Here is a 24,174-nt window from a genome sequence, read left to right on the forward strand (position 1 = left end):
ATTTAGTAAAGGTGACAGCCCTACTGATGATCCACAATGGAGGCAGTTCAGGAACGGTACATGCTGGCTCTCGGACAGTCAGAAATGGCTTCAGCAGATCCAGGTACAGTATGAAATTCTTTTTGGATGTAGCTCAGAAGCCATGGCCAGCCCTTGACTGCAAGTACTGCCTCGGGTTTCCCTGAGGTGGGGTAAACCGTCCTCTTAATGGCCTTTTGGTAAGTCTGGAAGACCATATCCAAGGGGAGCCCCAAAGTCAGTTTCATCCTCACAACCATGTTTCCAATTCCTGGAATTGGCTGCATGTGACTCACAAGAGCTGAGGAGGTTTGTGAAAATTGGGAGTGTCATAGCTTGAACCCTGTGTAGGTAAAGTTTTGGTGTTCTGAGAGTTTTAACAGGAGCAATGTGAAAGACTCCAGGTCCCCAGGTAGATAGAAATAATCCTGTTCTACTTCTGTGTATGTGACAAGTCTCGAATAGTTCAGAGAGCAAGTATCTGGTCTTAGAAAGACTGATCCAAGCTTGGATGTTTCTGGTGACAAGGCAAGGTCGTGAGTTTGAAGTTGACCTTTTATGGTTGAGGAGACAATAAGGTGGTCAGAAGGTCAATCATGGAGGAGACCTTGGCTTCATCCATTGTGCAGGCTTGTATATGTGGTTCTATGTAGATTGTGTTTCAAAGGTGGAGCTTGTTTACAACTATGAACATTCTCCGATGTGCTTTTTGGACCTTCATACCCAGAGCGAGAGCAGTGCCGAGGCTCTAGAAATGCCCTGGATATTCTGAGCTGTCAGTGGCATTTCCCAGGTACTGTTCCCTTAGTGCCGCTCCTTGAAATGTCCAAAGGGATTATCATGTGTCTTGTGGCGGGTCCTAGCATTGTGAAAGGAAGCTGCTGCACCTGGCTCAGAGGATTTCGGATGTGGTGGGAGGAGTAGTAGTACTACGACTATAGATTGTATCACAGCATATCTCTTCCATCTTGAGAGTGGGGTTGGGGGGTTATGAAGGGGGACTTTTATTGTACTTTTATACATTGTACCCTTGAAACTAATTCAATTTTTAAAAATTAATTTATTTATTTTGGGCTGCATTGGGTCTTTGTTGCTGCTAACGGGCGTTCTCTAGTTGCAGGGAGTGGGGGCTACTCTTCACTGTGGTGCACGGGCTTCTCATTGCAGTGGCTTCTCTTGTTGCGGAGCACGGGCTCTAGGCACGCAGGCTTCCGTAGTTGTGGCACGTGGGCTCGGTAGATGTGGCACACGGGCTCTAGAGCGCAGGCTCAGTAGTTGTGGCGTGCGGGCTTAGTTACTCCGTGGCACGTGGGATCTTCCCAGACCAGGGCTCGAACCCATGTCCCCTGCATTCGCAGGCATATTCTTAACCACTGCTCCACCAGGGAAGCCCAATAATTCAGTTTTTTATAAAGAGAAGATTCCTAATATTATTCCAAAATTTTAAAAATATGTAGTTGGATAACACTATGAAAAATTAACTGATATATTCTTTTATTATTTCTCTTTGCTCCCTGGATTTTTCTCCCCATCCAGTCAGCTAGGCACTGTGAGTTCACTGCATTAGGAAGGTAAAGACTCAGCAGAAATGAGGGAGAAAAAAAGAAAATTCTCAGCTTTGGAATGTTCACAGCGGAGGCCACAGTAGAACAGGTGAGAATTCTGTGAACAAAAGATAAATGTCGTCTGAAATGTAAAAAAGTATTCTCTGCACTGGGAGGCAACAGAGGGAGGGAGGGAAGGACTGAAGGAGAGAGATCAGTGTGGCCAGGGACATGGAGACTGTGCTTGAGGACGATATGCCCAGGAAGAGAATCAGAATCTGGAGAAGATTCAGCCTGCACGTGATCATTGCCTCCAGCCAGCACCCTCATCTCAGACGTTGGGAAATTCAGACAGAGAGTGGGAGTACGTCAGGAGGGCCACGCGCAAAGTCTGTGTGGCAGGGGTTGTGGCCATTCCCTATTTGTGAGGAGTCCCCAGCAATTTGCAGGCCTCTTCTGGAAAATGCTGGCGGACGTCTCTCTAGTGCTTATGTGAAAGCTTGTTCACAAACCTTGAAAGATACAGATGTAGATGACAGATAGATGCATAGATAGAAAAATGTAATTAAATAAAAGCTCCAGGAAAGGTTTGGAAAATGCCCTTTATTGCATGAGACGTTTCTATTGTTATACGATGTTAGACTGAGTGCCGGTCCCTTCATCCTCCTTCAGACCACGGCATTCTGGCTGCTACTATCCCGAGGGTCCTTTCTTCTCCCTGGAAGGGATAAAACAAATGAGGTAGAACAGGAAGAGACAAGAAGCACTCCAAGCTCTGCTGGTCAGGGTTACCCTCCAGCATTGCCTTAATGCTCAGAGCCACACACACCACAGTGAGCTTGGCTCCAGATCAACTACCACGCAACGAAGGTTCTGGAACATTTCCATATCTCGGGGGACCTCATTTCCACGTGACTCTCTTTCATATTCCCCTTTGTCACAGAAGGCTAGGTCCAGTGGTCAGGGTGAGATCTCGGCTCAGGCCCAAGGCTCTCAGACCTCAAAGTTGTGGTCCTGCAAGGGCCCCTGTCCTCTCTTCAGACCACTCCTGGCTCTCTCTGCCGAGAAGGAGCTGCTGGCAGTATGTCCTCTAAGAGTTGAGGTCCATCGTGCAGACCCTGAGAAAACTCCTAGGAAAAGGCTCCACATTCTTGTTGAAGTCAACAGAGCTCAATTCCTTTGGAAGTGCTGGGTGTGTCCCATTTGATGCAACTGCAGAGCCATTAGGTCAACCAGCACATGTGTGCGGCCCCTTCCCTTAGACTCCTCTGGGCCCTCGTGACATAGGCTCAGAAGACTGCCAGCCTCAAGCCTTACCTCTTCCAAGGCCACACCGTCTCCAGGATCTTCTGTCCCATGAATCTTAGTTGCTGTGTGGAACTCAAAAGAGAGAAAAGACCCTGCCTGCGGGGTCTCTTTGGGCTGGGGCCTTCTAGCTTCTCTTCCTCGTCCTCCTCGTCCTCCTCGTCCTCCTCGTCCTCCTCGTCCTCAGAGGTGGTCTCGGGTTCCACACTGCCCTCCTCCTCAGGGGTGCTCTCGAATTCCACATTGCCCATCCACTGGGCCATGTTGAGATGAAAGACACGGCAGCTGAAGCCCTCCAGGACGCCGCCCTTCACGTGCTGCTGGAGGATCTCCAAGGTGGGGAAGACCCGGCAGCAGGCCATGCACCTGAAGCCGGTCTCCATGGTCACCATCCAGTCCGGTGTCTTGGCCCTGGGTTTCTCCTGGACTGCAGGTGACCCTGATGGGCTGCCTGGCTCTGCCCTTTCCTCATCCTCTTTCTCCTCCCCAGTGGGCTCACTGTCAGACAGGAGGCTTTCGGTGAACACATCAGAGGGGTAAGTGCCTACTGTGCACGCATCCTCAGGAAGGGTCACTTCTTCTATCGTCAGCTGCTTTTCAGGCAACTCCAAGGGTTTCTTTGTCTTCCAGGAGACAGCTACACCCTTGTTCACTTGTACCTGCATGTAGTATATTTTCATGCCCCTTTCCTCTTTGTCTGGGTGCAGATCGTTCTTACAGGGTGAAGAGGGTGAGGAGGAGACACAGTGTGATGGGGGAGCGGTCTCTCCTTCTTCCTGAACCTGGTCTAGGGGTGCTGTAGGCTGGGCAGTGTCTCGATATGATCTCCGGATTCCTGAAAAAGGAAATTAAAAACATAATAACATGCATGGGCCATGCCGGAAGCTGAGGGAGCAGGTGTGGTAGACGAGAGAGGGACATTTGCATGACGTAGCTATGTCGTGAGCTTGGTGTCTGTTGGTCGTAGGACGGAGCGGTGTATCTGGTGTCATCTGTGGGCTTTTCATGTGCGTGGGGGGGAAACTGGAGCGGTGTCTGTATACAGGGGTGTGGAGTATGGTGTTGAGGGCTGTGGTATGTGAGCGATGCGGCTGGATGCGTGTACGACGAGGAGTGTGAGTTTGGGAATATCTGTGGTGCATTACTTGTGGAATGTGGCTGTGGTGCTTGGGGTTTCTGTGTGCACTGAGAAGGGCTGTGCCTGGAGGGCGGATGTATGTGTGAGCTGTGTGCACCTGAGCTGGATGGTCCTGCTCTCAGGCTGGAGGTCTATGATGCAGAACTCTGTCCTTCTCTGGAAGCCAAGGCAAAGACAAAGCCTACATTTTCCTCTGAAGATGCTTAATCTGGTCCCTCTTCCCTCCACCTCAAGCCCAGACCTTTCCGGCCCCTGCTCCTTGACTTCCCCACCATGGTAGTACCAGGATTCACACACACCCCCAGACTCAGCTGGCATCCACGCCCTCGGAACAGCTCAGCCATCCTGCCCAGGCTCCTCCACAGAGCCCTCATCACGTCTGATGACCCTGGGTTTCCTCTCAGCCTCCCTGGGATCTGTGTGCCTCCTGCCTCACAGCCAAGCACCCCCTCACCTGAGGAGCCCCGCGCCCTTACCAGCGTAGATGAGCTTGCGCCGAGAAGAAGCACAGGAGAAGTATGTAGAGGCAGAGGAGACCTTCCCTGCCCCTGGGCTGCAGCCTTGGGCGAGCACAGTGGATCCAAGGTGAGGGTGATCCTCTTGTGACTTCGAGATTCCTGAGGGAGGAATGAAAGGCTCAGGGTGGGTTCATCAGTCCTCTGTCCAGAGGTATTTACCGAGTGTCTGGCACGTGTCAGGTGCAGTGAATACACACAGTTGAGAGTGTGGTTCCCAGTGGATACTGCAGTATTTAATTCAAATCAGTACTTACTCTGTCACTGTCTTGTTGGTAATGTAGGCCTCGGTGGTGACTGTGAGTATGTGGGAAGAGTGAGTGATGTGTATCAGTTAAGTCTGTGGTAAGTGTAGGGTTGGCATGGGGAATACGGTGCAGATGTGTCTTATCTGTGTCTGTGGCCTTTGTGTGCATGGTTTCTGTTCACAAGTCAGGAATTCTGGGACATGTAACTTTTCCTCATTACATGGTGTGGCTTGTATTTATGGTGTGTGTTCATCCATTCATTCATTCACCAAGATTCATTAAGCAGCTACTCCTGTGTATCTGGCACTCTTCCATTGTTCTAGTCTCTGGTAATGCTGCACATTCTAGTAGGGGAAGACACAGACTAAACAAAAATACAATAAATATATAATACCGGAGCTGGTGGTAAGTATATAAGGGTTGCCAGACTAAGCAAAGAAAAATACAGGGCACCCAGTTAAATTTCAGTTTCAGATAAACCCAGAATAATTTTTTAGTGTAAGTATTCCCATGCAGTATTTGGTTTTACTTATTTTTAGTGTAAGTATGGCCCATACAATATTTGGGACATACTGATACTGAAAAATTACTTGTTGTTTATCTGGAATTCAAATTGAACTGGATAGCCCATATTTTATCTGGCAACCCTGACATGGGTTAGTGAGACTGTGGTTTACTGTGGTTTGTACAAAGCGGGTCTGGCATTACTCAAGAATGTGTTATAAGTGTGGTGTGTATGACACGTGACTGGTTCTTATAGAGGTTTTTAGAGATGGCTGAAGTTAGCTGTGTTTGTGCAAGAGTTGAGATACATATATATATAGTGTGTGTGTGTCATATATATATATAGTGTGTGTGTCTGTATACATATCTCATCTCCAGCGTTTGGTGTTGGAGGAGAGGATTGTGATACAGGTGGGTTGTATGAGAACGTAGTACAGAAGGGATGCATGTATATACCTCCATGTGCTGTGTGTGGTTTAATAAGGAAGTTATATGTGGGGTGTGTGATATTTTTGCTGTATCAGAGTGTACATGGGTGTATGAGTTACTGTCTCATAAAACACCCCTAACAAGAATTCTGTATACACTCTTACATACACCGAGTGTCATCTAGGTCCAGGCAGGGTGACAAGAACTTTACCACGCAGACTTTATATCTGGTAAGCACTCTACCCCCATTCATCCTGCTCTTCTCTGCACTACCACACACACACACACACACACACACACACACACACTCACACACACACACACACACACAGAGGAACATAGAGCAAAATATTTTGAATGGTCAGGGGCAGTCATTGCCTTCCCCAGCCTGTCCCAGGCACTGCCTGAAAATCTGCCTGCTGTCTAGAGCTCCATTCCCAGGGCCCATCCTACAGTCTCCAGGGCCCTGGGCCTGGTAGGAGCTTCTGGGCTCTATTCTGGGGCAGAGGCCTCTAGCTGGAGCTCTGGGGTGACCACCCCTCTCCCAGGGCAAGCTACTCGCCTACATTTAATGCACGCAGGCACCACGTGGCCCGTGGCTCTCAGAGCTCCCCGCAGGACCCTGAGGCCATTTGTCACCCCCGCCCAAGCGGTCTCAGTCTCTGGAAAACCCTTCCCTTCCCTTGATCTCCTTTGGGAAATTCTTCCTGTTGAAGGAATAAAACCTCCTTGCTTTCAATATGACACCATCCCTAGACAAACTGTCTTCTTTCGAAGTGCATTCCACTTGTCAAGATATTTTTCAACAGGGCCTTCAACTCATGGGGCTTCTCCTTCCACTTTGGTAAAAGAGGCCAAGCAACTCATGGGTCTCTCTCAGCATCCTTGCATCCTTCACATCCCCCACCTCATGACCCCAGGGAAAGATCCAAGAGAAAGAGAGAAATCGGGGACTGAGAAAAGCTGCACCTCTAGGTCTGTGCAAGCAGGATGCAGCCTGCTGTGAGTCCGACAAAGCTCCAGGCCCGGCTGCCCCAGGAGAGAGTCCTCAGACCAGCGGAGCTGACCTCCCATCTCGCAGGGGGCATCTGGCCGTTCTGTGCCATCTCACACCACAGGGACCCTCCGGATAGATACGGCAGCATCAGTGAGACAAGGTCTCTCGCTCCCTGCTTCACAGGTGACACGTTCTCAGTCCCCCGCTTCCTAGAGAAGGTTCAGTTTGGCAGAAACCCATGTGCCCCAGACAAGTTGCCCCCCACATACCTCCTCCGTTCTCGGCAGTTTCCTGGGACTCTTCATTTTCCAGATGTTTCCTCTTTTGTCGCCGTTCCATCGTCCCAACTAGAAGTCTCCCTTAGAAGATGCCTCAAGAGATGTCCAACTCCTCCTCTTCCCTACAGGTTGGCCCTTCTTGGCTCTTGGGCGATCCGTTGCAATGATTCAATGCAAATAAAAATAGTCAAGTCTCCTAAATGGCTGAAAAACTTGTACCACTTAGTGAACCAGCAGTACTGCCTAGTGTTCACCAGGGCTGTTACGTTTGCAGGGTTGCCAGGCGCACATCGGAATTCTGTGACCTCAGTGATGACATCAGAGCATTCAGTGGACCTAGGTTGAGCACAGTGTCTGCAATAGCACAGGCCCCATTTTCAAGAACAATTCCTTTTTCCCAGCCGAACCTTTCCCGTGAAAGGGAAAGGTTCATACCATATCTATTATAAATTGTATCATACCATGTCTATTATAAAATTCACATTTTGATTGGAGATCTTTTAATGTCTTTTCTAGAGAGATTTAATATGAATATTTTAAATGGTCTCCAGTTTCCCTGTGGATTATTGACATTTTAAACTCTGCACTTCAATTTTCCCTCAATACGTGTAATTTGGTCACGGCTATTTCTGTACTTAAAGATGAGGAACTATATAATTGATTTCTTCATTTTTTTCCCATCTCTTTCCAAGCTACTGCATTTGATTGTGTCTTATGAATGAGTGAAAAATGCTAGTCCTTGAGTCAGGACATTGGGCCCTTTACCAAGTAACTCAACCTATCTGGGCTTCAGCTTCTGTATGTGCGATCAAGAGGCTTGGACTGGCTGACTTTTCAAATGCTGTGTTTCTTTGATTCACTCTCACTTACTGATCTGCTACTTAAGAAGAGGGTCTGTTCTCATAAAGTAACAACAGTCTTTTCCTAACCTTGGGTTGGGCGGAGTTTAACTGTTCGTACTCAGTTTGTTAGTTATATTTCCTTCTACGTATGCTTAGGTCTAAATAATTTATATGGCTCTTGTGACTATTTTTGGATCTTCTTTTTTTCTTATTTTCTTTTACAGTTTCTAATTTGGTATTGCCAGTGTAGAGGAGCCTGATTGATTTTTAAAATTTATTGATCTTGTATGTGTGTGCCTTGTTGAACCGTCTTATTAGTTCCTGCTAGTTTATCTGTGGGTTCTTTTGGGTTTCCTAGATAAATGAGCATATTAAATGTAAATAATGTGTTCTTTGGATAAAGTTTATTTTCTTTTCTTTTTTTTTATTAGTTTCTGCTTTATAACAAAGTGAATCAGTTATACATATACATCTGTTCCCACATCCCTTCCCTCATCCATCTCCCTCCTTCCCACCCTCCCCATGCCACCCCTCCAGGCGGTCACAAAGAAACGATTTCTAGGGAAAAAAAAAACAGCTAGATGCATGGTGGTTCCCTGGGGGAAAGAGCTTGGGAGCATGGGTTTTGGGCATACCTGTTTCTAAGGCAGACAGTTCCATGTATGGAATGAAAAAATACAAATTTTGAAGTTATATACAGAAATGGTATCTGAAGCTATGGGAATGAAAGAGGTTGCTTATGGTGAATGTATAGTGTGAGACAAAGCAACTACAACACTTAGGAGCTGGGCAGCGCAGGGGGAGCTGGCTAAGGGGACTGAGGAGTTGGCAGAGTTGGTGGAAAAGCAAGACAGGATAATGTCAAGATTGCCCACAAAAGTCTTTAAGGTGGAGGCAGTCAGCTGAAAGTGTAGATGAGGACTTGAAAGGTCCAGTGGATCTAGCAACATGAATGGCACTAGTGACCTTAGCAAAACCACTTTTTTCTTTAATAGGGACTTGGCTCAAATATTTACAGACTGGTTTTTCACCTCCATGAATGTCCAACAGGACATTTGATAGTGTGTTGGACGCTGAATTTGGGATGTCCTTCATTGTATGTGATGCCCCATGCATTGCAGGATGTCAAATGTCATAGCACAATCCAGTCATTGAGATGATAACAAACGCAAACGTTAATTACTCTGATTGAGAACTACTGCTGCTAAGATATCAGAGAATTGGAATCCCAAAATCCAAGCCAAGCCATAGTTTTAGCAGCACACCTGGGAATGGAAATCCACAAAGACTTCCTGGAAGGGGTGGAATGGAACAAGTTTAATCAGGACAACAGCCTCACTTAGGTGTTTATTTGTTTCGTGGAAGAATTCTACAAGCAGAATCCTAAAGTGAACATTTTGCAGAGTTCTGCCGTTGTTTCTGATGAGAAACTTTCCATATAAAAATAATACAGTTCCGGAGAAATAAGGACATTAGGAGACCTTAGATTCAACATACCTATAAAATAAGACGTATAATACATGCATTGGTATTGCATCTAATGGTGTTGTCATTGATGCCAGTCACAATAGTTATCATTTACTGAGCTGTCGTGTAAGTGGCTTAGTTGTGATTCCCTAGAAGCTGCTTGAGACAAGGACCCAGATGCACATGATTTTTGAGAGTGTGCTCTTTAAGGTAAGCCTGTAAGGGAGTCAGGGAAGCAGAAGGAATCATCGAAGAATGAGCGCTCAGATAAATTCATGGCCTGACTCACAGGGTGCTCTGGAGGGATTATACTGCAGAGTTGTCCCACTGTCCCACTTTGAGGCAAGAGGTGGGACTATTGTAGCCCTAGGCCAGTCAGGCATTGGTTGCCGCCTCCAAGCCAAAGTCGGCAGGCTGGTGGGCAGGGAGGCAGGGTGAATCACTCTGGTGTGCCTGTGCCTGCTAGCTCCTTCATTCACACCAGCTGGAGAATGGATGATGAATTAAGGGTAAAGGGGACCTGGGTGGGGTGCTCACAGTCTTTATTACAATGCCAGACACCTAACATATATTATTTCCCTTTTATTTTGAAACAATCTCAAATTTACAGCAAAGTTGCAAGCATGGTACAAAGGGCTTTCCCTCTCCTCCCAACCATTTGAGAGTAAGTAGCTGACCTAATTCTCCATCATCCTTGAGTACTTTTTTTAATGATTTACAGAATTTTATTATTTAAAAAAATTTTTTTAATTGAGATATAATTGACATATGACATTATATTAGTTCCAGGTGTGCAACATAATGATTTCATATATATTGCAAAGTGATCACTGTAAGAAGTTAACATCTATCAACACATAGTTATTTTTTTTTCCTTGTGATGAGAACTTTTAAGATATATTCACTTAGCAACTTTCAAGTATACAGTACAGTATTTTTATAGTCACCATGCTGTCCATTTACATCCCCAGGACTTACTTATCTTATAACTGAAAGTTTGTACATTTTAATCATCTTCACCCATTTTGCTCACCCTGCAAAAAGCACTTTTGGTGGAATAACAGGACAGAATCCATGTTGGAGTAGGTTGGAAAACAAATGGGAAGTGAGGAAGTGGATACTGGATGTGTAGCAACTCCACAAAGAAGCTCAACTCTGAAGGGGAGTAGACAGCATGAGAGATGGAAGATGAGATGGAGGTCGTGTTTGAGTGTCAGCAGAAGGATCGAGTGGAGAAGCTGAAGAAGTAGGAGAGGGATTAAGGATGACCACAGGATGGAAGTCTAGGAGCAGGGAGGACGGATCCATTCTTGAAATACACTTCGGTAGGAAATTAGGGGGGGAAAAATTGTACCACCTCAGATTCCAGAGAAATGGAATTTAGAAAGATGTAATATAAGCAAAGGGCAACAGAATTGCGTGGCTCTTTTTAATGATAACTTGGAAAACTCCTACTGGGACTAACTGCACGGAATCCATTCCCACCTGCATAATCCAAGAAAGACTAATTACTGAGAGTGACTTCAATCAAGAGGGTAATAGTAAATAAATAAGGAGCCACTGTGTCTTTATTGTAGCTTTATATGGAGCCCTGGTCATCGTATCGGCATCACCAAATTGTGAACACTGGAGCTTCTTACTCCAAGATGCAAGCCTTGATGGTTTCTATTCTAAGCCAAAAGAGAGATTGATTTCTGTGGAAGACTGAACCAGATGAGCACAAATTCTTTGGGCTCCTTCCATCAAGAGGTGGGGTCCATTTCTCCACCCCTTGACTCTGGGCTGCCTTTGCTGGTGCTTTGGACAACAGAATGTGGCCAAAGTGCTCCTTCCAAGGCTAGCCCTGAACGGAGGTGCCCCATCAGCCAGCCAGCACCAGCCGCCAAGGGCGTGAATAAGGCCGTCCTGGACCACCCCGCTCAGCCAGCCTGTGCTGAGTGAAGGAAGCCACGTGAGCAAGCCTTGACCATATAAATGTTAGAATAAATCGTTGTGTTAAGCCACTGGCGTTTGAGGCAGTTTGTTACGCAGCTATAGTTACCTGGAACTTTGCCTGTCGGGGGAATTTCCCATCTGGCTAAGCCACAAGAATTTTCTTGCCAGCTGCACCGAGGGACACCCCAAGTGGTAACGTTCATTGCCCTCAGTGTGTGTGTTCTCCAACCCACTTCTTCCTACCTGTTACCATCTCTGTATTGGGAATACCAGCGTTTATTCCTTTAAATGCCATTTAACTTTTAAAACCGATTTTAGTTTCGTCCCCTTCCAAGTGGAGTTGCCTGCCCTTTGGACTATGAGACGTGCAAAGCCCCGCGCAATGCCTGGATGTTCAGTAAAGAACATCCGACCCGACTGCTCTAGGTACCAAGCGGGCTCCTCTCCAGACTGACTCAACCCCGCTCCTACGTGTTCCCCGCTAACGCTCTGGGCTGTCACGCAGGGAACCTCCATCTGCCCTGGGGCTCTAGGACTTTCCATATTGTTGATACTATTATTCGAACGTGGGCGGCGTCCCTGCCTCTCCTCTGGTTCGGCGCCAGCTCGGCCGGTCAGAAGGACCCTCCGGCACCCCCCGGCCCCGCCCCCAGGCAGCGCTTCCGGTGCCCCGCCCTCCGCGGGCCGGGGTGACGGGCGGGTCGGCTGCGTGCGCAGCAGGACGGGACTGTGGGTCGCACGCGTCCTTCCCCCAGGGGCCCGCGCGCTGCTTGGCCGCGACCGGAAGCCTCAGGTGCGTGAAACCGGAGGCGGGGCAAGGCGGGGCGGGGCAGGCAGCGTGGGCCCCGAGGACGGGCAGCGGGCGGGGAGCTGAGACCCTGGGGCGGTGCGCACGGCTGGCGCTGCAGGCCCTGAAGTGTCCGGTCAGAGCTTGGGAAGACCTAGCTCCACGGTTAGGAACGGATTATCCGGAACACTGGAGGGTCAAAAAATTAGACATGTTGGGTGCCAGCCCTGTGCGCGCCCACCGAGAACCAAAAAGGCGAAATCAAACAGGCACACGGCTGTCCTGAGACTGGCTAAGTTCTGTACTAAGAGGTGGCAAGATGGCAAGATAAAACTTGGGGAGGATTTTTTGAAGGAGCTGGGCCTGCCTAGGAGGGTAGGTGGGGTCCTGTTATTTTTTGCTTTCTGTTCGATGATGGAGAAGCAGGTTTGGTAAATGCAAAGTGGTGGTAGAAGTGTCCCCGCCACCCCTGAACATGGAAATATGATTGTCCTCTGATTAAAAAACGCTAAAAATTAATAATTAAAAGGTAAGAGTAGAGATATGCTAAGTTAAAGAGACAGAATTTTATCAGGCCTTCAGGACTTGACAGTATCCTGCCAACTAAAAAAAGACTGTACGTCATGCAGCTGGAGGTCTGATCTGTTTTTGAAGCATGGAGTAAAAGAGAGGTGCGCCTGACCGGATGAATCCAGGCCTCCTCTGGGAGAGACAGGGTGTCCTGGCGTTAACAGTGGGATCTCTCCGGAGCCCAGGAGCTGAGAGGCGCTTTCCTCAAGGCTCATTCCACCAGACAGTGAAGTCGTATAACTCCATCCTTTTGTCCGGATTCAGTATTCACCAAGCAAACTTACGATGAGAGGGTAGTTGGACAGGCCGATCTGAATATCCGGTTGATAGCCTATAGTTCTCTTTGTAAATTAATAAATTGGCATTTAGGTTTTCTCAGACATCCCTGTGTTCCCACTTTCTCTCACTCTGTGTGTGATTCTTTCTCGTCCTACGAGGCTCAGTGGAAATGTTACATCCTCACAGGGTCCTATTTGTTTATGTGTTCAGGTGCCTAGAACAGTTTCTGGCACATAGTAGGCGCTCAGCCTAACTCCCTCGACTTTCAGTCTGCTTCTCTCTTTTTTTTTTTAATTGGAGTATAGTTGCTTTACAATGTTGTGTTAGTCTGTGCTGTACAGAAAAGTGAACCCGCTATACGTATACATATATCCCCTCTTTTTTGGATTTCCTTCCCATTTAGGTCACCAAAGAGCACCGAGTAGCGTTCCCTGTGCTATACAGCCGGCTCTCATTAGCTGTCTGTGTTATACGTAGTCGTGTGTATATGTCAGTCCCAATCTATCCCACCCCCCCTTTACCCCTTGGTGTCCATAGGTTTGTTCTCTACGTCTCTGTTGATATTTCTGCTTTGCAGATAAGGTCATCTGTACCATTTTTCTAGATTCCACATATATACGTTAATATACGATATTCGTTTTTCTCTTTCTGACTTACTCTCAGTCTGCTTTTTTGGTCACTTTTTTGATGAAGCCTAGCCTGACAACCCTATATGAAATTGCAGCCTGGGGACTTCGCTGGCGGTTCAGTGGTTAAGGCTTGGTGCTTCCACTGCAGGGGGCATGGGTTCAATCCCTTGTAGGGGAACAAAGATCCCGCATGCCTCGTGGCCAAAATAAATGAATGAATAAATAAATAAATAAATAATAAATTAAATTAAATTAAATAGCAGCCCAGTTCCTCTCACATACACGTTTCCTACGTTCCCTTTCCTTTTTCATATGGTCCTCATCACCTTCCTGGATTTGGTTTACTGAGGAATCCCAAGTGCCAAGAACAATGTCTGTTGCGTAGTAGATGCAAGCTCTCTTGAATTAATATCTTTGCTGTGTTTCACTCACACCGTATCCACAATGCCTGGATGAATACAGATATTTTGAGCACTATTAATACATTAATTGGATCAATTCTGGAGCCCTTAGTTACCATCTCTTCAGCTCTGTGCCATTGGCTGCTGGTAGCCAAAGACTCTTAAGTTCAATGCAGTCAAAACGGACCAGGTATCTTCACCCCATATCTCCTCTTCCTATGAAATCTGTCCTAGGAAATGTCACCTCTTTCCACCCATTTCCCAGGCCAGAGGTCAAGGTATGCATAAAATTAATAAAAGAGGTAACATCCTGTGTACTTTCTATGTGCCAGGCACTCTCATAAGCACTTTACATGTATTAGTTCATTTAATCCTGATATGAGTCCTGTCATTACCCACATATTACAGATAAGGGATCTGCGGCACAGAAAAGTCAACTAATCTGCCTTAGCTGGGAAGAGACAGAGTTGGGATTTGAATGCTGGCTCGTAATCATACCATAAAGGACCCTTGACTTCCTTCTCTCACCCTCACTGAACCAATTACCAAATAGCAAGATTCTCCCTGCTTAAATCTCTAGGCAATGTCTCTGAAGTATACATCTGTAAAACTCTTCAGCACCTCCTCATCACCCTCAGGGTGAAGTTCAAGTATTTAACATGGATTTTTTTTTTTTTTTTTTTTTTTGGCCGGAGGCTTGTGGGATCTTAGTTCCCGGACCAGGGATCAAACCCATGCCCCCTGCAGTGAAAGCACAGAGTCCTAACCACTGGACCACCAGGGAAGTCCCTAACGTGTATTTTAAGTCTCTTCATAATCTGATCTCTACTTCTGCCTCCTTATCTCTTGCAGCTCCCCATTCCTGCACTCTTAAATACCAGCCAATTGAATTAAATTCTTCGAATTCTTTGAATGGGTCTTCTTTTCCTCCAAGCTATTGTACTTTGTTGGAATACTTTTCCTTACCCCTTCTATGTCTCAACTTCAATGTCACTTCCAATCATGAGAGGGTTAAATGGCCTTCTAATGTACTTACCCTGTCATAGCACTTATGACACCGTATTTGAATTATCACCTTCCTTGGATTTTAGTGTCTCCCACTAGATAGTGAGTTCCTTGAAGGCAAGGACCAGTCTGTGACCTTAATGTTCTTGTGTCCATCCCGTCTCAGTGTCTGCTACCCTCGTTCAGGCCCTCATTGTCTCTAACTGGGACAACTGCATGGGTCGGTTAAACCGTCTCCCTGCCCCTAGTCTATCTGTTTTTAATCCATGCTCAACACTGCCAGCAGAAGCAGTTTTGTATAATGGCTGACTTAACACTTTCCCACTTAAAACACCTCACTAGATCCAGCTGCTTTTAGAAAAAGGCCAAATGCTTTAGAATTACATGAATTTGTCTCCTCCCCTTCTTTATTCTACCTTGTGCCTAGTAGGCACTCCATAAACATTTGTTCCGTGAAGGAGGGACTGTATCAAATTGGGTCAAACAGAACCAAGAACAAAGAGTTTAACCAAAGAAACGGCATCTGGCTGCAGAGGCTTCCTAGGACAGCACAGCCAGAGATTTCAGCGGAGCTGGAAGACTGGTAGTGGAACTCCTTTGAGGAGGGAGTCCCCAAGACATGCCTTACTGTTGGAGGACTGTCTTTGCATTTGCCTGGAACATGCTACTCCCATCAACGTGGTAAAAACCAGATTTCGAGACTCAGTTCAAGTATCCCTTCCTCTGTTACACCTCTCCTGACCTTTCTAGATAGAGTGTAAATTGGTTCAGCTTTTCTGTAGCGTTATTTATCAAGATATGTCAAGAGTGATGAAAATATGAAGACTTGTTACCCTAGGAATTGTGCATCTAGGATATAACTACAAAAGAATGTGGCCTAGTTCTGGGCTTTAATAACCCAGTCCTTCCCAGGTCTGTAACCTAAAGGAAAATTATGAGCATTCTAAGAAATGAAATCGGAATAGAATGGTTTCTTTACAACCATAACTAGTCAAAATACTTCATTATTATAGCTAGTATTTTCAGCCTTTTCATCAGCACTGCTAACACAAATAATGTGTAAAGTGTCAAAACATAATAAAATTGTTCCTAGCCTTTCTATTTAACCTTGCTACTCTGACCACCTCTCCCCTGACTTCAGGGGGTCCATCCTAATATTAATCTAAATAAAACAGGCTGCCAGTAAACATGTATCTCAAAGTTAAATAGGAATTATTTTTAAAGTACTCCAAGGACATAATTAAAGCTTTTCAGACAGATGTTCATGAATACATTGTTAATAACATAGAAAAACTAGAGACAATCTAAACTTACAAACTGAGAGATTGGTTGAGTAAACGGTGGTGTTATCTTGACAATGGAATGTAACACGACATTAAAACAGATGTAAAAATAGGTTTAACATTGAATGAAATGAGTATGGTTCCACTTTTGGTGGGGAAAAGTGTGTGTGTGTATTTTACACATGCACATAAAAAAAATGGGTACACACTGAAGTGTTAATTGGGATTTTCTCCGGGTGGTCATGTTATGGTTTCTTTTATTTTGCTCTTTTTGCTTGTCTGTATTTTCTCATTTTTCTCAAATAATGTGTATTACCTGTGAATTCAAAATAATTTGTTTGTCTTTGAGATATATTACATAATATATTTTCAGCTTTATTATTTGAAAAATCTGTGCCCTTATTCCATTTCAACTAAAACAGTTTCCTTTGAGTACTCTGTTGTACAATTTTTGCTAAAGACTAATGATAAGGCTAAAAGGCAAGAAAAGCAACCAGACTGGATACTTAAATAAGTTTGGATTAAATAACCAAGAACTGATAGCTACAAACTAGAATTTAATTTTCTTTTTCTCAATCATTAATTTGTTTGTCTTCCATTTTTAAAAGCATGCTGATCCCATTTTCAATGAAGAATTGCTTCCAGTTACTTTGTAACCTCAAGGTCCCAGCAGCTGGTTTTAAAGACACAGTTAAAAGTGGGCTCATTTTACAGTCAGTTTCCAATGATGTTTACCAAAACCTGGCTGTAGAAGACTGGATCCATGACCATATGAATCTAGAAGCCAAGCCGGTTCTTTTCTTTTGGAGGAATTCTCCCTCTGTTGTAATTGGTCGGCATCAGAACCCTTGGCAGGAATGTAACCTGAATCTGATGAGAGAAGAAGGTGTAAAACTAGCTCGGAGGAGAAGTGGAGGAGGAACAGTCTACCATGATATGGGTAACATCAACTTGACTTTTTTTACAACCAAAAAAAAGTACAATAGGATGGAAAATCTAAAATTAGTTGTGAAAGCTCTGAAGGCTGTCCAGCCGCAGCTGGATGTGCAGGCTACCAAAAGGTTTGACCTTTTACTTGATGGACAGTTTAAAATCTCAGGAACAGCTTCCAAGATTGGCCAGACCGCTGCTTATCACCACTGCACTTTGCTATGCAGTACCAATGGGACCTTCTTGTCATCTTTGCTGAAGAGCCCTTACCAAGGGATCAGGAGCACTGCCACTGCGAGCACACCTGCCTTAGTAAAAAATCTTATGGAAAAAGATCCCACTCTGACCTGTGAAGTAGTGATAAATGCTATTGCCACAGAGTATGCTGCATCTCATCAAATCGATAATCACATTCACCTAATAAACCCAACAGACGAGACACTGTGTCCTGGAATAAACAGCACAGCCAAAGAACTACAGGCCTGGGAGTGGATATATGGCAAAACTCCAAAGTTCAGTGTAAACACTTCCTTCAATGTGTTATATGAACATTCACACTTGGAAATTAAAGTATTCCTAGACATAAAGAACGGAAGAATTGAAATCTGTAATATTGAAGCACCTGACCATTGGTTGCCGCTGGAAATACGTGACAAGTTAAATTCAGGTTTTATTGGTAGTAAATTTTGCCCAATTGAAACGACTGTGCTTACAAGTATATTACATAGAACATGTCCAGAAGATGATGAACTACACAGTAAATGGAATATGCTCTGTGAAAAAATTAAGGGAATAATGTGATTCCAAGTAAATTTCTTAATATTGACAGTTTCATTGAGAGAATTTAAAATGTTTACAGTACATTGTATGTCTCTTAAAAAAAAAAGATCTAGTCTCCTTCAGTAACTTCTCCCTATTTGAAATTGTCTATCACCTATCCTAGTCCATATCTTCCATTGACCTCTAAGATACTCCCTCTCTGTCTTTATTGATTTTAATAACCTGGCTGCATCTGTATTTCACCTCCTTTCTCTGTTACCATCTTGGGGTTGTATACCATATGGGACACTCTGACCTCAGAGTTAGTTCTCTTTCTTACCACTAGGGAATATAACCTCCGCTTCTTGCCACCTGATACCTTAAACTCTAAAATTCTCCCATTTCGTTGTTTCCTTATCCTTCCATCCTCTCCCATTAAATCAAGCTTATTGCACTTTTCTAAGCCGATAACTTTTCCTCGGTCTCTTGCTTCAACTCCATTTCTTACCAGCATTCTCATTTGTTTCTCTTGACCTATCATAGCCACCCTTTTTTTTTTTTTCCAACAATTGATTTCCACTCCTATACCCAGATGGCAGGCAATGCTAGAAGAAAATTCACATCATCTATAGTTTTCAACTTGTATTTCTTTGTTCTGTTGGTGCCAGATTCGACTCACCTGTTGACTCCCCCTCATCCTTCAGAGGCCTTATTCATAAATGTTCCCACTCTTCGTAAGCTCAGAATTCCATTACTCTTAATCTGGTCACAAACCTTGATTTATAATTTGAGAGTGGAGGCTTTCAGAAATGAGCTCCTTCAGCGTCCCCATGTTCTCTACTTCAACTTTTCTCATTTCATTCAATCTCAAAGAATTGGCTTGAGAATTGGCTTGTGGCTTTTCTCTCCAGCCTGTTTGTGCTTTGTATGTACTGTCAGTTATTTATCTCCTTTATCTTGCCTAACTCTCTCTCGACTTTTACTGGATCTTTAGCCTTAGTGAATAGACACGCTCATGTCTCCCCTTTCCCGAAGACTCCTGCTCAAGGCTTTACTCTGTTTATCTCCTACTCTCTTTATCTCTATCACTTCATTGCCAAACTCCTTCAAAGGGTACCACCACTGCCAACCATTTCCTGTCTCTACAGTTCACTCACATACTCCTCTTATTTCTACAGTAGTTCCTACGTGTTTATTGAGTGTCTACTCTGTGCCAGGTACTTTGCTAGTTGTTGGATGTTCATGGTGAGTGAAAGCGACATGCTCACTGAGCTTAAGAAGTGACAGTTTATAGTAGTGGTTTCAAACTTTTTAAAAACTGGAGTAAAAAATGTATTTTATACTGTGCACCAGCACACACATATGTTGCCTATACCTAACAAGTTTCACAATACGATGCTTATCCTTTACTACTTACTTATCTGATATTTTATATTCAATTTTATTTCTTTAAAAATTGACTTTATGACCCATTAATAGGTCAAGACTTGAGTTTTTTAAAACTAGGGAAAGAAATCAGTAAATGCTTACAAAGTGAGAAAAGTATGAAAGAAAAGTCCGGGCAGTTAGACAATATGGGCTCCCTAGCTAGAGCGATCAGGGACCTGACATTGAAGCTGAGCCCTGAGGAATGAGAAGTGGAGCAGGCAGGAGAGTAATACGGATTTACCGGTTATCTATTGCTACGTAACAAACCACTCCAAAACTTGGTAGCTTAAAATAACAACAGTCATTTATTCAGTCCAAGATCAAGGTGACAGCAGGTTTGGTTTCTTCTTTTTTTAAAAAATTATTTTTTAATTTGGCCACACCTGGCAGCTTGTGGGATCGTAGCTCCCTGACCAGGAATTGAACCCGGGCCCCAACAGTGAAGCGCCAAGTCCTAACCACTGGACCGACAGGGAATTCCCAGGTTTGACTTCTTCTGAGGCCTGTCTCCTTGGCTTACAGGTGGCACCTTCTTGCTGTGCCCTCACACAGTCTTTCCTCTGTGTGCGTATCTGTGTCCAGATGTCCATTTCTTATAAGGACACCAGTCATATTGGATTAGGGCCACCCTAAAGATATCATTTTAACTTATTTCTTTGAAGACCTTATTTCCAAATATGGTTACATTCTGAGGTACCAGGGGCTGGGATTTCAACGTGTGAATTTCTTGGGGGGGGGGCTGCGGTTTGCACAATTCAACACATAACGGGGGTTCCAGGACTCAGAGACCTTCAGACATCTTCGCCTGAAACAACCAGTGTTTGGCTATCACATTAATTTCAGACCTCTTAGGAGATCTCCTTTCATGTATCTCAGTGGATCCAGATCCCATCCTTGTTTCTGAGTGGCTGTGGGGAGCAGGGGTGGACATACAGGGTTTTGCTGCAGCTGGTTCTCTCAAAATGGGAGCAGGGTAAGGGAAGGGGATTTTTCAAGTTGCTCCTGGGACAAACACAGGTGCCAGGCTAGCTGTTCTTCATCTGAGGCAGGTTTCATGGGCAGGCCCCATTGTTCTTTGCAATATTAAATACCAAGTAAACACAATTCTGAAGGGGTTGTTCATGGGCCCGTTTTTAAGCACTACATTTGTCACAACAACTGAAAATTATTTTCTAAGAAAGGTATAAAAACCCTGACATGATGTGCTTGGTGCCATAAAGCAGCCATGATTTTCTGATACCCTTTGTTTCTCGAGAGAGAGGATGACATCAGGTGAAGGCTGTTAAGGGCTTCAGGTTCCAAAAGGGAAATCTGACGGGCATTCCTGGAACACATGGATTAAAGGCATGTTTTGCAGGTCGATTCTGCAGAACTTTCTGTATGTCTGCATATGAGGATGAAGGGGAGGGAGGAATCAAGAATGACTCCTAGATTTCTTACTTGAGCAACTGGACGGATGGGGGTACACGGGAGCAGTGGGGGAGTGTGTATCCAAAGTTCAGTTGGGGCCTGTTATGTTTGAAATGCTTGTGTGTTTCTGAGATGCCAGGTGAAATGCCAAATAGGCAGCTGAATATGTGAGATTAGAATTCCAAGGAGGAGTCTTGGCTTAATAGGAGTTGACAGCATATAAAGAGTATCATATATCATGAAAATGGATAATTGTGGACTTTTGTAATTCATCTAAAGTTTAAAGTGTTTAGCATCCAAGTCCCCTATGTTTGGGGAATCCTCCAACTTACAAATCTTGGTGGGAGGTGGAGCCCACCTTTTGGAGGAGGCCATCAAGAGGATGTGACCGCCAGTTGTCCTTCAAACTGGACCCAGGCAATCAGAGGCTCCTAACCTCCTCCCCTGTCCTTGGAATGTATGTTCTGCCCACTGTACCTGTACCAGGAGCCCACCAGGTCTGGCTTAACTCAAGCTTTCCCCTGCTGCCATGCAAAGCAGGCTGCCACCGTAAGGGCATTAGAGAAGCTGAGTACCATTTATGGATACCCTTGTCCAATAGACAGTGACTGGGCAGTCACATTTTAAAGGTCATGATATGCAAGTGTAAAACAAAGAATGTTGCCCACCATCCAGCTCTACAAGGCTCAAGTCATTAGCCACTGCAGTCGCTGACTGATGGTGCACCCTGAGGAATTCAGGACAAAAAACAGGATGAGAACATATATGCTTTGGAAAAACGGGCCCCTTAGATAGTTAGATATACCTCAGGAAGATTTTTAGAGAACCCAGATTCTTGCATCTTCGCATACATAGAAAAAGCACTAACATCAGTAACTAATATATCTGTTCCTCATGACCAGCACTAACCTTCTACTGAGATGTATACTTGACTGCACGGTTTCCCTGGCCAAAATTACGTATATACTGGCTTCTTCCCCTGTGTCTTGGGGAGCAGTCCCCTCTGGGCTACCAAGAGGCTGTTTCCCAGGCTATAGTCCTCACTAAGTTTTCCGAATAAAACTGAAACTAACAACTCTTATGTTGTGCCTTTTTCTTTCAGTCAACATAAGATTGGGTGAAGGAACATGACACTGATGGAGGTTCTGTCTCTCCTACAAGCTACAACCAGCAGAGTCGGTAGAAAGGAAGAATGAAACATTAAAGCAGCAGATTGAATTACTAACAGGTAAAACCCACCTTGGCCAGATGGACTAAAGTACTATCCCAGGCTTTAAGACATTTGAGTGATCAAACAGTAGGGCCTGTTGCCCCACAGGCCAGATGGGAGACCCTTGCTTAGACACACGATACCCACATTAAGGTATGGAAATTGCAGGAGACAGCCATTTCCCTCTCACTGTGGATCTACGAGCTATGCTGCTGAGAACACCAAGCCCCATCACACCTGGGAAGGGAGTTTGCAATGGGATTTGTAAAGGAACCTCCCACCAAGATGGGTGAGTTACTTTGCATCCCTGTTTGAGGAGGAATGACTCATTCTCCACTGGGATGCTGATGTCCTGCTGCAAACCAGACCCATCCAGGTACTACACCTGGAACAGAACACACATCTTTGAAAAAGGGGAGAAGGTGGGAGTCCTGGTCTGGCAGTTCCTGCCCCGTCCATCTCCTCACACCTGATAGTGCTTCCTCCCCCAGCCAACATGGAAGGTACACACAACTAGGTCAAGTTTCTAAAGCTGCAGCCACATTAACGTCTAATTATCAGGCCACAAGTGTAATTCTTTTTTACTTATTTATTAATTTTTTCCCCACAAGTGTAATTCTTATAGGGGAAGACCTCCGCATACAAGTTCCTACTAAAAAAAAGGTTACTATCTAGTACCTAGTTTAGGAGAACTCCAATATTTAAAAGGTAGGGTGGAGGAGAAGCAAAGTGTGTTCCATGGAAGTTGAGATTCAAGAAGGGAGCGGCCAGGGACTTCCCTGGTGGTGCAGTGGTCACCAATCCGCCTGCCAATGCAGGGGACTTGGGTTTGAGCCCTGGTCTGGGAAGATTCCACATGCTGTGGAATCCTAAGCCCATGCGCCATAACTACTGAGCCTGTGCTCTAGAGCCCGCGAGCCACAACTACTGAAGCCCGCGCGCCTAGAGCCCGTGCTCCGCAACAAGAGAAGCCACCGCAATGAGAAGCCTGCTCACCGCAACGAAGAGTAGCCCCCGCTCGCCGTAACTAGAGAAAGCCTGTGTGCAGCAACGAAGACCCAATGCAGCCAAAAATAAATAAAATGAAATATAAATAAATTTTAAAATGGTGTGAATTCAGAACACAATGATAAAAAATTACAAAAAAAAAAAAGGGAGTGGCCAGCTGGGTCTAATATACTCCTGAAACAAGTAACATGAGGGTTAAAAAGTGTCCATTGGATATGGTGGTATGGAGGTCACTGCTGACCTTGATAAGAGCAATTTCAGTGGCGTGACTGGGTAGCCGGATAGAAGTGAATTGAAGTGTGAATAGGTGGTGAGGAAAGGGGAAAAAACTGTATAGAGAACTCCAAGAAATTTGTTCATGAAGAACAAAGAAACAGGGTGTATCTGGATGGGAATGTATGTACCGCAGGAACAACCCAGTAGAGATTGCTCAAAGGACCAAATCCTTGGTCAGGTCAAACTTGCTGAAAATGTGGCAATATTCCTTATATGTTAGGACCATTAACCCTTTTCCTATATGTTGTAAATTTGATCTCATATGTTTTTAACTTTTTTATGGTTCCCTTTATTCAAGTTTTAAATATTTATATGATTATTTGCTCTTTACTTTCCTTGATAATTCCTGGGTTTTGTGTTATGCTTAGTACATTCAGTGGAGTTAAAAAAAAAAGTGTTTGGATATTTCATTGCATTAGCTCTTTAACCCATTTAGAATAATTTCTCTATGTGGAATAAGGTAGAGATCTAATGTTACCTTTTGCAAACTTTTATTGGCTCGTCTACTCGTTTCCCACTAATTTGAAAGACCTTTATTATCTATTATGTGCCCATACACACATCCACTTTCTCTCAGGTGTGTTTCTGGATTCCTTATTCTGTCCCAGTGACTTATCTGTCCATTCTTATGCCCAAACATTAATATATATATATATATATATATATATATATATATATATATATATATGTAAATGTAAATAGGTAAATGTCTGCTAAAGACACTTAATTGTAACAAAATTATCGGTGGTTATTTTTTTCTGGTTGTTAGGCTCACAAGCCCATCTGTCTCTTAAGAGTACTCTAATTCATGATTTTTCTTCCTGGACTCTACATTCTCAGGGACAAGATTAAAGCATCCAATTCATCTTCTTAATAGGTGCTCATTACGTGTTGATTCACTCTCCAACAGGCAAGTAGAGAAAATCTGGTAAAATGTTTAAATTAACCATATGACTTGAAACACTATAACTCTACTGAG

At 44.6% G+C, this 24,174-nt stretch overlaps 2 protein-coding genes and 1 long non-coding RNA gene across 4 annotated transcripts in view; 2 read left to right on the forward strand and 1 right to left on the reverse strand.

The window, feature by feature from the left end:
• The window catches only part of LOC307064103, a 35,165-nt gene that overhangs the window by 9,578 nt on the left and 1,413 nt on the right, over nucleotides 1-24,174 (forward strand). The window contains exons 3-6 of one of the 2 annotated variants that reach the window (XR_013811274.1): nucleotides 12-103; nucleotides 1,555-1,671; nucleotides 21,804-21,929; nucleotides 24,036-24,105. This is a non-coding gene — a long non-coding RNA (uncharacterized lncRNA). Of the gene's footprint in view, nucleotides 1-6; nucleotides 104-1,554; nucleotides 1,672-21,803; nucleotides 21,930-24,035; nucleotides 24,106-24,174 lie in introns of both variants that reach the window. The other variant, XR_013811275.1, reaches the window with a different exon arrangement.
• LOC307064755 (protein FAM170A-like) lies at nucleotides 2,876-7,037 on the reverse strand (the record flags this gene model as incomplete). The annotated part of the gene is made up of 3 exons (XM_079721459.1): nucleotides 2,876-3,702; nucleotides 4,482-4,622; nucleotides 6,968-7,037. 3 exons carry the CDS (start codon nucleotides 7,035-7,037, stop codon nucleotides 2,876-2,878), a joined length of 1,038 nt encoding a protein of 345 aa, XP_079577585.1.
• On the forward strand, nucleotides 16,718-17,935 carry LOC307064101 (lipoyl amidotransferase LIPT1, mitochondrial-like). The gene has a single exon (XM_079720588.1). The coding sequence runs from the start codon at nucleotides 16,784-16,786 to the stop codon at nucleotides 17,903-17,905; it is 1,122 nt and encodes a 373-aa protein (XP_079576714.1). The 5' UTR covers nucleotides 16,718-16,783; the 3' UTR covers nucleotides 17,906-17,935.

Source organism: Hyperoodon ampullatus (assembly GCF_949752795.1).
Source record: "Hyperoodon ampullatus genome assembly, chromosome: 15".
Lineage (NCBI taxonomy): Eukaryota > Metazoa > Chordata > Mammalia > Artiodactyla > Ziphiidae > Hyperoodon > Hyperoodon ampullatus.

Coding starts and splice junctions, on each gene's coding strand:
- LOC307064101 (XM_079720588.1), top strand. CDS start 16,784: ATGCTGATCCCATTTTCAATGAAGAATTGCTTCCAGTTACTTTGTAAC.